The 14,507-nt window shown below is 49.2% G+C and overlaps 1 protein-coding gene across 2 annotated transcripts in view; it reads right to left on the bottom strand.

The window, feature by feature from the left end:
• Nucleotides 1-14,507, bottom strand: part of RPL37 (ribosomal protein L37) — a 472,830-nt gene that overhangs the window by 368,831 nt on the left and 89,492 nt on the right. The window contains exon 1 of one of the 2 annotated variants that reach the window (XM_064140595.1): nucleotides 2,477-2,480. The exons of the other annotated variant lie outside the window; for it this stretch is intronic. Within the exon in view, the coding sequence (XP_063996665.1) occupies nucleotides 2,477-2,478 (2 nt within the window). The 5' untranslated portion in view covers nucleotides 2,479-2,480. Of the gene's footprint in view, nucleotides 1-2,476; nucleotides 2,481-14,507 lie in introns of those variants that run through there. 2 annotated transcript variants of the gene reach the window in all.

Genomic DNA, 14,507 nt, shown 5'->3' with positions numbered 1-14,507 from the left:
TGGTCCAGTAAGCAGTGGAGGCTCTTCTTGCCCTTCCTTTTTGCATTGATAAATTTATAAAAGTGTTTTTTGTTATCTTTCATGGAAGTGGCAGCCTAAGTTCTATCTGGGCCTTAGCCTCTCTAATTTTTCTCCTGCATAATCTGGCTACCTCCTTAAACACGTCAGGAGAAGCCTTCCCCTCCTTCCAGAGGTGATGCACCCTCTTTTTTTCCCCCAATTCCTTCAGGAGCTGTTTACTCATCCAGGCTGGTCGCCTTCCCCGCCGGCTCATCTTTCGGCACATGGGAACTGCCAGCTCCTGTGCCTTCAAGAGCTCCTGTTTAAAGTAGGTCCAACCATCCTGGACCCCTTTGTTCCCAAGGACTGCTGCCCAGGGGACTTTGGAAATAAGTTTCCTAAGCAAATTGAGGTTTGCCCTCCGAAAGTCCATGGTGTAGGTTTTGTTAAGGTGTAGGTTAAGAAGCAAGTGGATTAATCAGAGAGATGGAGGGTAGGTTAGAGAGAAAAATGCAGCCCAGAGTTCAGGCAGAGCCCTGTCATCAAAACTGCCTTACTTATGTTTATACTCTTATTCTTATACATCCCAGCAAGCCTATGAGTGAAATAGACATCACCTTGTTTCTCTTTCACAGCCTGTGATCTAATTCTTCTCACCAAACTAGCACAATCTGCTTGGCTTTCTAGGCTGCAAGTGCACACTGCGGGCTCAGGTTGAGCTTCTCATCCACCACTACCCCCAAGTCCCTCTCCTCAGGGCTGCTCTCCAGCCACTCACTGCCCAGCCTGTAGTTGTGCTTGAGATTGCCCCGACCCAGATGCAGCACCCTGCACATGGTCTTGTTGAGCCTGATGAGGTTGGCTTGTGCCCACCTCTGCATCCTGTCCAGCTCCCTCTGGATGGATCCCTGCCCTCCAGCCTGGCTGCTGCACCTGAGGGCTGGTTGTGGCCAAGAGGAGGTTGCTCTCTTCTCTCAGGTGGCCAGCACCAGAACGAGAGGACACAGCCTCAAGCTGCGCCAGGGGAAATTTAGGCTGGAGGTGAGGAGAAAGTTCTTCCCTGAGAGAGTCATTGGACACTGGAATGGGCTGCCCAGGGAGGTGGTGGAGTCGCCGTCCCTGGAGCTGTTCAAGGCAGGATTGGACGTGGCACTTGGTGCCATGGTCTACCCTTGAGCTTTGTGGTAAAGGGTTGGACTTGATGATCTGTGAGGTCTCTTCCAATCCTAATAATACTTTGATACTGTGTGTGATACTACTACTCAAAGGTAGTCCTGTGCAACAGTATGAAACTTCTCATCTGAAACTAGGGTTATTTTCTCTTCCCTCACAAGAAAAGGAGGTGAGAAAGAGAATCAGAACAGGAAAAGTGCATAGTGAAAAAGAGAGGAAAAGAATCCTTCTAGGGCATGAAGAAAATTGATATTAAAAAGTTAGTGGTTTCAAGAGGTTAAACATCAACATCTAGGGCCTATCTCTTCCCCTGAACCTCCATCCTCTTAGACAATGAGATGGAAGAGCTGATCTCACCTTTCCTTCAGAGAACATCCATCCCTCTGCTCTCCAGCTCCACCTCATTTCTGTGGACTTGGCTCTGCTTCTCTCTTCTTGTAATTGCTTCCTTGTCCTTGACTTACTTGGCAGACTAAATTGTGCACCTAATTGCCTGGCAGCACTGTACTTAAATAAAAACCCAAACAAACATTTCAAAAGGCTGTAAATACTGCTATCTAGAGCTTGGAAATCAAGCACCAGCTTTCTGAAGGTGTTTGGCCCCAAGTGCTGTGCATTGCAACTTGCTAAGAGAGTGAAAAGTTGTTAAAAGCAATTTCATTAAATGCAGTGCAGCTCTGGATTATAGAGATAATTAAGTCTGCAAGTGTAAAGGTCCATATAAGCTTGAACAAATAAAAGATATGAGAAACTCATAATAAAAATACAACCCCCCCTAATATTAGAAGTCACTATTTTTGCAATATAAAGCCACATATTTTATACACTAGGCTGTAAAATATTTGCCAGATTCTCCTGGCAAGGACCAGAGATAAAAATGCTGTCAGGGACTTCTGCCCATGTACAAACTCAGAGGGCCAAAGGTTCAGTCTGTCTCTGTACAGATTTATGCCACTGCTCTTGAGCAGGTAGAAGAGCCTGCAAACCACCCTCCAACATGCTTCACGTGTGGCATGCTTCCAGCACCTCATGCAGATTGCATCTTTAATACAGTGCTTCTCACAGCTTAGCAGTATTTTAACTGTATTTTCTCATTTTAACTGTTTTACAGTATTTTTCACTGGATGCAGTAGCTTGGAAATCAGAGTAAGACCTCAATCCACTGAAGCACCTACACAGAGTAGTAGTCTAACAAAGAGAATTTCAGAACCTACTTTTTGGAATCAAGAGCTTAAATTCTGATTACGTTTTCCTGACCTCCACATTTCCCCAGGGGTCAAAACTGAGTCTAGCCTTGTTCAACATCTTCCTCAGTGACCTGGATGAAAGGATTGCATGTGCCTTCAGCAAGTCTGCTGTTGATACAAAGTGAAAGGAGTGGACGAAGGCTGTGCTGCTATCATTGAGACCTGAAGAGGCTGAAGAGTTGAGTAAAGGAGAACACAGTGCAGTTCAACAAGGGCAAGCATAGAGTCCTGTACCTGGGAAGAAATAACCCCTTGCACCACTACAGGTTAGGGGTCAACCTGATGGAAAACAGCTCTGCATAGAAGGACCTGGGGGTTCTGGTGGACAACAAGTGCACCATGAGCAAACAGTATGCTCCTGTGGCTAAGAAACCAACTGATACTCTGGAGTGCATTAAGAAGAGCATGGCAAGCAAAGCTGAGGAAAGTTTCCCTCCTCCTCCTCCTCTCCTCTACCCTAATGATGCCACATCTGGAGAGTAGTGTTCAGTTCTGGGCTCTCCAGTTCAAGAAGGACAGGAAACTACTGGGGAGGGTCCAAAAGAGAGCTACAAAGATGATGAGGGGCCTAGAGCATCTCTATTATGAGGAGAGGCTGAGAGACCTAGGGCTGTTTAGCCTGGAGGAGAGAAGACTGGGAGGGGATCTTCTCAAAGTTTGTCAGTATTTAAGGGGTAAGCAGCTGCATACATGGCTCTGTGGGTGGTGTCACTACCATAAATTTGGGTTCTTTGACAATGGTAGGATCTATACAGCACCAGGGTTGTTGATACCAAGCAGGAGACACCTTTCTCAAAGGGGAAAGAGGGTCTTTGTGGAGGAGATCATAGAATCATAGAATGTCAGGGGCTGCAAGGGACCTTGAAAGCTCATCCAGTCCAACTCGCCTGCCAGTGCAGGATCACCCATACCAAATCACACAGAAACACATCCAGGTAAGTTCTGAATATCTTCAGAGAGGGAGGGTCCACAACTCCCCATGGCAGCCTGATCCAGTGTTCTGTCACCCTCACAGTGAAAAAATTCATCCTCATGTTTAAATGAAGCTTCCTATGACTCAGTTTCCACCCATTGTCCCTTCTCCTGTCATTGGGCATCCATTGTGGGGTCATTGACAAGGCTTTAAATGGAATGTGAAGGGGGGAGAGGAATAATGTCATCAGGCTTCCATGTGGCAAGCTGTGGGAGGATACACCAGTGTGAGAGCAATGGGGGACTACTAAGTGCTCTCACCCTGCTGCCCAGATTCATACAGTCAAAGTCTTGCAGGGATGAGCCAGATCCCCTTCAGGTAATAGCTGCCAACAGGGAAACATCACGTGGTAATACACATGGTAGTGACGACATCAGGGGTAGAGATAGATTCATAGCTACTGAGGTGTCTGAGAATGGATAGGTTGGGTCTGAGCCTGGAGTTGAAGTACAGACTGAGAAAAGAGTGCCCAAATTATGAGGTAAAATCAGTAAGTCATCTCCAGTAGAGGCACAACTGAAATGCCTCTACAGTAATGCAAGGAGCATGGGGAACAAACAGGAAGAATTGCCAATCTGTGTGTGGTGGAGGGTTGCACGGGCCTCAAATGACTTTGTTTACAAACCTATTCATGCCCAGACGTGTTATTCCCCCCCCCTCAAAGGGTGTTGCCCTGCCTATACTTGGGGTAAACAAGTTAAGGGGGACAATGGGACACAATAGCCTTGGTGCCTTCCAGTCTGGATTGCCTCCTCAAAGGTCGAAGTAAACAGGTTACATAAGCTCACGCGCCTAGGGTGGGGAACCCACCTGAGCCCTCTCCATACTTGGGGGTACTGGACCCTCGGACTTCACCTTATTGGGTATGTTTTGGCCTGTTGCCAAGCCCTCATTGGACAGAATTGTGGCCCAAGGACCATCAATCACGGGGTCAAATCTCATAAAAGGGGACAATACAGCGTCCCTGCTACCTACCTACCTACCTACCTACCTCGCATCTTGCCTCTCACTCCTTGCCACCCTTTACCACTCATCTGCAGCTCCTAGCCACTTCCAGCTGCTTTTGGGGACCACCGCCGCTGCATGACTACAGCCCACAGCACCAGCCCAGGCAACTGACCAAGGCGCTCCCGGCCAGCCACCGCTCCAGCCGCCGTTCCCAGCTTCACCATGCCCGTGGAACTCCAGACAGCGTGCCCCAATAACCCCTGAATTATTCAAACCCACGATATTTGGGACCATCAAAAACTGACTCCAGCCAGGGAGTAACTGAGCAAACTCGATTTAAGCCAGCACAAACTCTGAATAGCTTACCCGTGGCACTTTCATGCCACAGACTCTCTTCCTAAATCCTTTCAAACCTTTGCTATATTCCCAATTTGTTGTACATAGACATTCTGATGATACTGTGTGATACTGTGATAATCTCAGAACCGCATACACAGAACTTGTGTGGGGTAGTTGTAAATAACTTTCGGGCAGGGGGGATTCCTTGTGTATATAATATTAAATTATTTAAACCCTTTTAAATTTTGGCCTCATATTTCATTCCCCCAAAACCCAAATGAACCCCCCACAACACTGTGCAAGCCTACAGGGTTATGATGCCATTGGCGCCACTGAAACATGGTGGGATGGAGCTCACGATTGGAGCTTGGGGATAGATGGTTATAGACTCTTCAGGCAGGGGAGAAGGGGAGGGGGTGTTGCCCTCTACATCAATGATAAACTAGAGTCCATGGAGCTCCACATGGGGATGTGCAATGCAAAAACAGAGAGCTCATGAGTAAAGGTCAAAGGGAAGGCAGGAGAAGGTGACATCATAGTAGGAATCTGCTACAGACCTCCTGATAAGGAAGGTGAAGCGGATGAGGACCTTTACAAACAAATAGGAGAAGCCTCACACTCACAGGCCCTGGTCCTCATGGGGGACTTCAACCACCCTGACATCTGTTGGAAGAACAAAACAGCAGAGCACCAGCAATATAAGATGTTCCTGGAATGCATTGATGATAACTTCCTTCTCCAGTTGGTAGAGGAACCCACAAGAAAAGTGCTATGCTGGACCTAGTCCTCACCAACAAGGAGGGGGTGGTGAGTGAAGTGAATCTTTAGGTCTGCCTTGGCTGCAGTGACCATGAAATGGTAGAGTTTAAGACCCTCAAGGCATCAAGGAGGGTGCATAGCAAACTCAATGCTCTGGACTTCAGAAGAGCAGACTTCAACCTCCTCAGGGACCTCCTTGTCAGGGTGCCATGGGAAAAAAACTCTGGAAGGAAGAGGGTCTGGGAAAGCTGGTCAGTGTTCAAAGATCACCTCCTCCAGGTCCAGGAGCAATGCATCTGAGAAAAGAGGAAGGCAGGTAAGAACGCCAGGAGGCCTGCATGGTTGAATAGAGAGCTCCTGGACATGCTTAGATGCAAGAAGAAAGCCTGCAGGGAGTGGAAACAAGGACAGGGAACCTGGGACAAATACAAAGAAACTGTCTGTACCCCCAGAGCTCAGGTTAAGAAAGCTAAAGCACAGCTAGAATTAAATCTGGCTAGGGACATTAAGAGGAACAAGAAGAAGTTCTTCAGGAATATTAGTGAGAAAAGGAGGACTAGGGAGAATGTGAGACCCTTCCGAAAGGGAAATAGAGAGCTGGACAAAGTATATTGATAAGGCTGAGGTGCTCAATGACTTCTTTGCCTCAGGCTTCAACAGCAAGGGCTCCAACCACAGCGTCCAGAGGACAAAAGTAAGCACTGGGGGAGGGAATATCTGCCCACTGTAATTGAAGGTCATGTTTGTGAGCACCTAAGGAATCTGGATGCACACAAGTCCATGGGGCCTGACGAGATCCACCCACGGGTCCTGAGGACACCGGCAGATGAAGTTGCTAAACCACTGTCCATCACATTTGCACGGTCATGGCAGACTGGTGAAATTCCTGCTGACTGGAAAAGGGCAAACATAACACCTATCTTCAAGGAGGAAAAAGAGAATGACCTCGGGAACTACAGAGCTGTCAGTCTTGCCTCTGTGCCTGGTAAGATCATGGAGCAGATCCTCGTGAAGGCTTTGCTAAAGGCAAATGGAAAGCAAAGCAGAGGTGACTGGTGGCACCCAGCAATGCCTGCTCCAAAGACAAATCCTGCCTGACAAATTTGGTGGCTTTTTATGGTGAAGTCACAGCAACAGTGGACAAGGGAAGGGCAACTGACATCATCTACCTGGACCTGAGTAAGGCATTTGACTCTGTCCCAGGTGGCATCCTGGTCACCACGCTGGAAAAACACAGACTGGATGGGTGGAGCACTGCTGGAAAAGGAATTGGCTGGGTGGTGGCACACAGAGAGTGGTGATCAAGGGCACAATGTCCACCTGGAGACCAGTGCCAAGTGGTGTCCCTAAGGGGTCAGTGCTGGCAGCAGTGCTGTTTGACATCTTTGTCAGTGACATGAACAGAGGAATCAGTGCACCCTCAGCAAGTGTGCAGGTAGGACCAAGCTGCAGGACACAGTCAACTTGCTAGAGGGCAGGGATCCATCCACAGAGACATGGACAGGCTGCAGAGGTGGGCCCAGGCCAATTTCATGACATTCAACAAGGCCAAGTGTAAGGTCCTGCAGCTGGGTTGGTGCAATCCCAAGCACAACTCCAGGCTGAGCAGGGAATGACTGAAAGCAGCCCTCAGGAAAAGGATCTGGGCTGATGAAAAGCTCAACATGAGCCTGCAGTGTGAGTGCAGCTCAGACAGCAACCATGTGCTGGGCTGCAGCAAGAGCAGTGTGGGCAGCAGGGTAAGGGAGGGGATTCTGCTCCTTTACTCTGCTCTCCTCAGACCCCACCTGGAGTCCTGTGTGCAGTTCTGGAGCCCCCAACACAAGAAAGACATGGAAGTGTTGGAGTCAGTCCAGAGGGGGCCATGAAGATGCTCAGAGGGCTGCAGCAACTCTGCTATGAGGACAGGCTACAAGAGTTGGGGCTCTTCAGTTTGGAGAAGAGAAGGCTTGGAGGAGACATTGGAGTACCCTTCCAGTATCTGAAGGAGACTACAGGAGGGCTGTGGAGGGACTACTGACAAGGTATGAGTATGAGGAGTAATAGGTTTGAGCTGTCAGAGGGAAGATTTAAACTGGATGTTAGGAAGAAGTTGTTTGCAGTGAGGGTGGTGAGACACTGCAACAGGTTGCCCAGGGAGGTTGTGGCTGCTCCCTCCCTGGAGGTGTTCAAGGCCAGGTTGGATGAGGTCTTGAGTGACCTGTTCTGGTGGGAGGTGTCCCTGCTTATGGCAGGAGGTTGGAACTGGATGAGCTTTGAGGTCCCTTCCAACCTGAATCATTCTATGGGTCTCTAAGTGTGAAGAGGATGTGGGTGGTGTCTTTTCAGTGGTGACCAGTGATAAGACACATGGCAACAAGTGCAAACTGGAACACAGGAAGTTACATCCACAAGGGTCGGATGGAGGAACCTGGGAACTACAGACCTGTCAGCCTGACCTCAGTGCCAGGGAAACTGATGGAGCAGGTTAGCTTGGGGATGATAAGAGCGCACCTGAGGGATGGCAAAGAGCTCAGGTCCAGCCAGCATGGGTTTAGGAAGGGCAGATCCTGCCTCTCCAACCTGATCTCCTTCTATGATCAGGTGACTGCTTGGTGGATGTGGGGAGGCCTGTGGATGTGCTCTGTCTGGACTTCAGCAAAGCCTTTGACACTGTCCCCCACAGCAAACTGCTGGCTAAGCTGTCAGCCCATGGCTTGGATGGCAACACTCTGTGCTGGGTTAGGAACTGGCTGGAGGGCCGGACCCAGAGAGTGGTGGTGAATGGTGCCACATCCAGCTGGCAGCTGTCACTAGTGGTGTCCCTCAGGGATCTGTGCTGGGCCCCATCCTCTTTAACATCTTCATAGATGATCTGGATGAGGGCATGGAGTCAGTCATCAGCAAGTTTGCAGATGACACCAAGCTGGGGGCAGATGTGGCTGGGTTGGAGGGCAGAAGGGCTCTGCAGTGGGACCTTGACTGCCTGGACAGATGGGCAGAGTCCAATGGGATGGGGTTCAATAGCTCCAAGTGCAGGGTGCTGCACTTTGGCTACAACAACCCCATGCAGAGATACAGGCTGTGGTTGGAGTGGCTGGAGAGCAGCCAGACAGAGAGGGATCTGGGGGTGCTGATTGATACCCACCTGAACATGAGCCAGCAGTGTGCCCAGGTGGCCAAGAGAGCCAGTGGCATCCTGGCCTGCATCAGGAATGGTGTGGTCAGCAGGAGCAGGGAGGTCATTCTGCCCCTGTACTCTGCACTGGTTAGACCTCACCTTGAGTACTGTGTTCAGTTCTGGGCCCCCCAGTTTAAAAGGGACATTGAGATGCTTGAGCGTGTCCAGAGAAGGGCAACGAGGCTGGGGAGAGGCCTCGAGCACAGCCCTACGAGGAGAGGTTGAGGGAGCTGGGATCGGTTAGCCTGGAGAAGAGGAGGCTCAGGGGAGACCTTATTGCTGTCTACAACTACCTGAGGGGTGGTTGTGGCCAGGGGGAGGTTGCTCTCTTCTCTCAGGTGGCCAGCACCAGAATGAGAGGACACAGCCTCAAGCTATGCCAGGGGAGATTTAGGCTGGAGGTGAGGAGAAAGTTCTTCACTGAGAGAGTCATTGGACACTGGAATGGGCTGCCCGGGAAGGTGGTGGAGTTGCTGTCCCTGGGGCTGTTCAAGGCAGGATTGGACGTGGCACTTGGTGCCATGGTCTGGCCTTGAGCTCTGTGGTAAAGGGTTGGACTTGATGATCTGTGAGGTCTCTTCCAATCCTAATAATACTGTGATACTGTGATACTGTGATCTGAGCATAATAGAAAGAAATTAGAACACTGGAACAGATTTCTCAGAGAGGTTATGGAGTCTCTTTCTGTGGAGGTATTCAAAACCCACCTGGATGCATCCCTTCATAACCTTTCTCTAAGTGAAACTGCATTAGCAGGGTTGGACTACATGACCCCCAGAAGCGTCTTTCAACAACTACCATTTTGTAACATCAAAATCTGGTTACTTTTCCCTGATGAAAAAGACACGTTGAGCAAATTAAAATCATCCCCTCAATCATTCCTTTACCTGGGACAATGGGAAGACAGATCCCAGCAGACAGCGGTGGGAGGAATGGGGCCGTTTGGGATGAACAGCCTGAGGGCAAGGCAGTGCTCATAGACGCTTATAAGCAGAACTGTCCCTGTGGCAGGGAGGGTGGCTGCGTGCATTAGCCTCACAACACCTACTACGAGCATTAGAGATCTGCTTTTGGTTGGTTGGTTGGTTGGTTGGTTGATTTTTCTTCGGGGTAGAAAGACACCTCATCAAGTGTGGAGTCTAAATTTATAGTGTCATTTGTAAATCCTAAGTGCCACTCTAATGACAAAACAGAGCCCAAGTGCCTCCCATAACAGCTGGGCTAGCTCCTTTCTTTGACCCATACCCTGAACTCAGCATACCATCACTTTAATATATGTCTGATCTTTCTGTTATCCTGCTTTTTTTTTTTTTTTTTTTTTTTTTCATTTGTTTCTTCCCCTACCTCCTCCCTACCAAATACTCTCATGATAATTCTTTGGGGTAAGAGGTAAAAAAAAAAAGTCCTTTGCAGCTGCTGTCAACATGTTTTCACAAGGACTGAGCAGGTTTTATCACAGTATCACAGTATCATCAGGGTTGGAAGAGACCTCACAGATCATCAAGTCCAACCCTTTACCACAGAGCTCAAGGCCAGACCATGGCACCAAGTGCCACGTCCAACCTTGCCTTGAAGTGCCCCAGGGACGGCGACTCCACCACCTCCCCGGGCAGCCCATTCCAGTGTCCAATGACTCTCTCAGTGAAGAACTTTCTCCTCACCTCCAGCCTAAATCTCCCCTGGCACAGCCTGAGGCTGTGTCCTCTCATTCTGGTGATGGCCACCTGAGAAAAGAGAGCAACCTCCTCCTGGCCACAACCACCCTTCAGGTAGTTGTAGACAGCAATAAGGTCACCCCTGAGCCTCCTCTTCTCCAGGCTAACCAATCCCAGCTCCCTCAGCCTCTCCTCGTAGGGCTGTGCTCAAGGCCTCTCCCCAGCCTCGTCCTCCTAACATCCAGCCTAGACCTCCCCTAGGCACAACTTCAGGCTGTGTCCCCTTGTTCTGTTGCTGGTTGCCTGGCAGAAGAGACCAACCCCACCTGGCTACAGCCTCCCTTCAGGTACTTGTAGACAGCAGTGAGGTCACCCCTTAGCCTCCTCTTCTGCAGGCTGCACACCCTCAGATCCCTCAGCCTCTCCTCACAGGGCTCTGTTCCAGGCCCCTCACCAGCTTTGTTGCCTTTCTCTGGACATGTTCCAGTACCCCAACATCTCTCTTGAACTGAGGAGCCCAGAACTGGATACAGCAGTCAAGGAGTGGCCTGACCAGTGCTGAGTACAGAGGAGTAGTAAACTCCTTTGTCTTGCTGGCCACACTGTTTCTGATGCAGGCCAGGATGCCATTGGCTCTCTTGCCCACCTGGGCACACTGCTGCCTCATCTTCAGCTACTACCTACCAGCACCTCCAAGTCTCTTTCTTCCTGGCTGCTCTGCAGTCACTCAGTCCCCAGCCTGTATCACTGCTTGGAGTTTTTGTGGCCAAAGTGCAGAGCCCTGCCCTTGGCCTTGTTAAATCTCATCCCATTGAGATGAGGCTTCTCTCAGACCATTTCAGCATGGCTGTGCAGTTTGGCTCTCCCCTGCCACTGCTGAGGCAGCCTTTTCCGTTTCCTGACCTCCTAAATCCCTAAATTTGTCCACAACATCCTTTTGAAGAATTCCCAATTGAACTAGAATCTCTAAATAAACCTAAACCAGTTTTGTATCTAGTTTGGGGGGCAAAGTGTTCAGGAAAATAAAATAATTCTACTTTTACAATTCCTGACTCAGTCACATTAATCATCTGCCTCCACACCAACCACTGTTATGCAGCATCTGTTGTTCCTCATGTTATCCCAAGGCCCTGTGGAGGTCAGTGGTGGGTTCCATAGACAACAAATTGTGTAATGATTCTGTAGTAAATCTGCATGCAGACTTACAAACTTCATTGGAATACCCTTTCTTGTGTGGGTGAAGCAAGAGATTTCCAATTTCTGCTGCTGTGCAAAGAAGAAAGTTAATCCAGACAGTGAACATGCTGTTTTCTCTCACCCAAAGTGAAATCCAGGGTGTTGTCTTTGTGGTATTTGCAGCTCTGTGAAGCCCACATACCTGAGGGTGAATCCAAACTAATCTCTGGAGGAGACTGGCAGGAGTGGTGCTGAGAATGTTGGTGTCAGTGCAGAAAATCTTAGTATGAATCATAGAAACAAAACTCATCCAGGTCCTACCCCCCACCATAGGCAGGGACACCTCCCACCAGAACAGGTCACTCAAGGCCTTGAAAACATCCAGGAAGGGAGCATCCACAACCTCTCCCTGGGCAACCTGTGCCAGTGTCTCACCACTCTCACTGCAAACAACGTCTTCCTAACATCCAGTTTAATCTCCCCTCTGCCAGTTTAAACCTGTTACTCCTCATCCTGTCATTGCAGGACCTTACAGATCTTTACAAGACCTTCCCAGCCTTCCCACAGGCCCCGTTCAGATACTGGAAGGGCACTCCAAGGTCTCCTCAAAGCCTTCTCTATGCTGGAGAGCCCCAGCTCTTGTAGCCTGTCTTCATATCAGAGAAGAGAGAAGGCTCCTCGAGTGCTAGAACTGACATGAAGACTGGGTCTGGAGAGCCAGGGCATGGCTGGGGCTGTGTCCATAGCTGCTGCCAGGGCAGACCCTAGTGACAACAGAGTTGTTGTGAAGTGTAGGAAGCCCAGACAGACTTGGAGAGGAGGAAGAAGCTGAAGAGAAAAAACAAACAAGCAAACAAAAAAACCCCAAGAAAAACCAACAGTGCTTGGTTTCTTCATTGTTCAGACAGATAAAAAGACCTTTCTGAGCAGAGCACAGTAGCAGATCACAGCAAAGCATTTATGTAGTGTTAAATAGGGTAATTTTGACTGCTGAGCTAAATCTGAAGATTTTTGAGTAACGATGGGTATTAATGATGCAAGAAGGTACTTGCCAAAATTAATATTGTTTATTCATTTTGATATTCAGGAGTCTCACTACCCACCCAATAATTTTTAATTATAATTGGTTCTTTGCAACGATCATGGAAACATTATAGAAAGGAATGACAGGATCTAGAACACTTAAGAAATAACTAGCAGTAATATAACAAACATTGCGGTGGTTTGAGAGTTACCACCCCACACACACTTAAGAAATCACCCAGACTCGACTCAGCTGGCTGGAAGTGAAGGAGTATGTTGTGGAGGGCCTGTAGGCCCAAAAGCAGGCTTATTTATGCCTGCTCTGCCTGGACAAGTCTCTCTGCCTGCACCAGGGGGAAACGAGCACAAAGGAGCACAACAGAGCGGGGCCATAAAGTCAGTTGCCCAGGACACCTGATTGTGTAAGCCCCCACACACCCAGCTTGTGTCTCCCTGGTCCTGGGCCCACGTGATTCCCATATTTGGGATAGTCCAGGCCTGTGGGTTTTGCCCAGTATGGTAAGGTTTGGCTGACTGCCAACCTGATTGGTCATTCAAGTGGCCAATGAGACCAGTAACTCTCGGCTCACATTTGATAAATAGGGGTGCACAGGCTCAGGTGCAGCCTGCCCCACATTACTTGTAGCTCTGCCACATGCTTACTTGCCTGCCTGAGTACTTCCTTGCAGCTCTGTGCCTGCTTTTATATAATTATCTGGTGTGCACATTGCCACAAGTTGCCAGGAGCAGACCCATTTGTCTGCATTCGATTGGCCTGAGGAGCAAGCATTGGACCCGTGCTTAGACTGCATGGAGTCCTGCCTCTACACCTGGGGATTCTGCCTGTGTACCCCTGGAGAGAGCAGCCAGCAGGAGCCAGCAGCAAGGTCAGAGACTGCCATTTCCCCTGAAACCAGAGGATTCCAGCCTCAAAGTGCACAGACAGAGACCCTGAAGAACTGGACACTTGCAATAGGCTGTGACAAATCCTATGAGGAGAGGTTGAGGGAGCTGGGCCTGTTTAGCCTGGAGAAGAGGAGGCTCAGGGGTGATCTTATTACTGTCTACAACTACCTGAAGGGGCATTGTAGCCAGGTGGGGGGTGGCCTCTTCTGCCAGGCAACCAGCAATAGAACAAGGGGACACAGTCTCAAGTTGTGCCAGGGTAGGTATAGGCTGGATATTAGGAAGAAGTTCTTGACAGAGAGAGTGATTGGCACTGGAATGGGCTGCCCAGGGAGGTGGTGGAGGCACCGTCCCTGGGGGTCTTCAAGAAAAGCCTGGATGAGGCACTTAGTGCCATGGTCTAGTTCACTGGATAGGGCTGGGTGCTAGGTTGGACTGGATGAGCTTGGAGGTCTCTTCCAACCTGGTTGATTCTATGATTCTATGATTCTTATTAATCTGAATTGTGAGTAAATAATTGAATGCCTCTGTAATTTCTATTGCCTCTGGCACAAAGCAGAGAGCAGATTACAATGTAAGACCCCAGGCAGCATTAAGCCGCAGGGAAAACTCCTTCTGTTAATAGTTTCAATGTTTGCTACTTATTAATAAGTGTCTGTAGATATATATTCCCACAATGTCTTCATAATCTTGTAAGAATCCTTTTAATATGAAAGTTCAGTGGTTAGGGGTGGTGAGAGTTGAAAATATTGAAGTGGACTTTGAGGCTGGAATCCTCTGGTTTCAGGGGAAATGGCAGTCTCTGGCCTTACTGCTGCTGGCTCCTGCTGGCTCCTGCTGGCTGCTCTCTCCAGGGGCACTCAGTCAGGATCTCCAGGTGCAGAGGCAGGATGCCATGCAGTCTGAGCATGGGTCTAATGCTGACTAAAGGCAGGCATAAAGCTGCAAGGAAGTACTCAGGCAGGCAAGCAAGCATGTGGTAGAGCCACAAGTAATGTGGGGCAGGCTGCACCTGAGCCTGTGCACTCCTATTTATCAAACGTGGGCTGAGAGTTACTGGTCTCATTGGCCACTAGAATGACCAATCAGGTTGGCAGTCAGCCAAACCTTACCATACTGGGCAAAACCCACAGGCCTGGAGTATCCCA

This window comes from Pogoniulus pusillus, chromosome Z, assembly GCF_015220805.1.
Source record: "Pogoniulus pusillus isolate bPogPus1 chromosome Z, bPogPus1.pri, whole genome shotgun sequence".
Taxonomy (NCBI): Eukaryota; Metazoa; Chordata; class Aves; order Piciformes; family Lybiidae; genus Pogoniulus; species Pogoniulus pusillus.
This window is presented reverse-complemented; position numbering and strand designations above follow the sequence as displayed.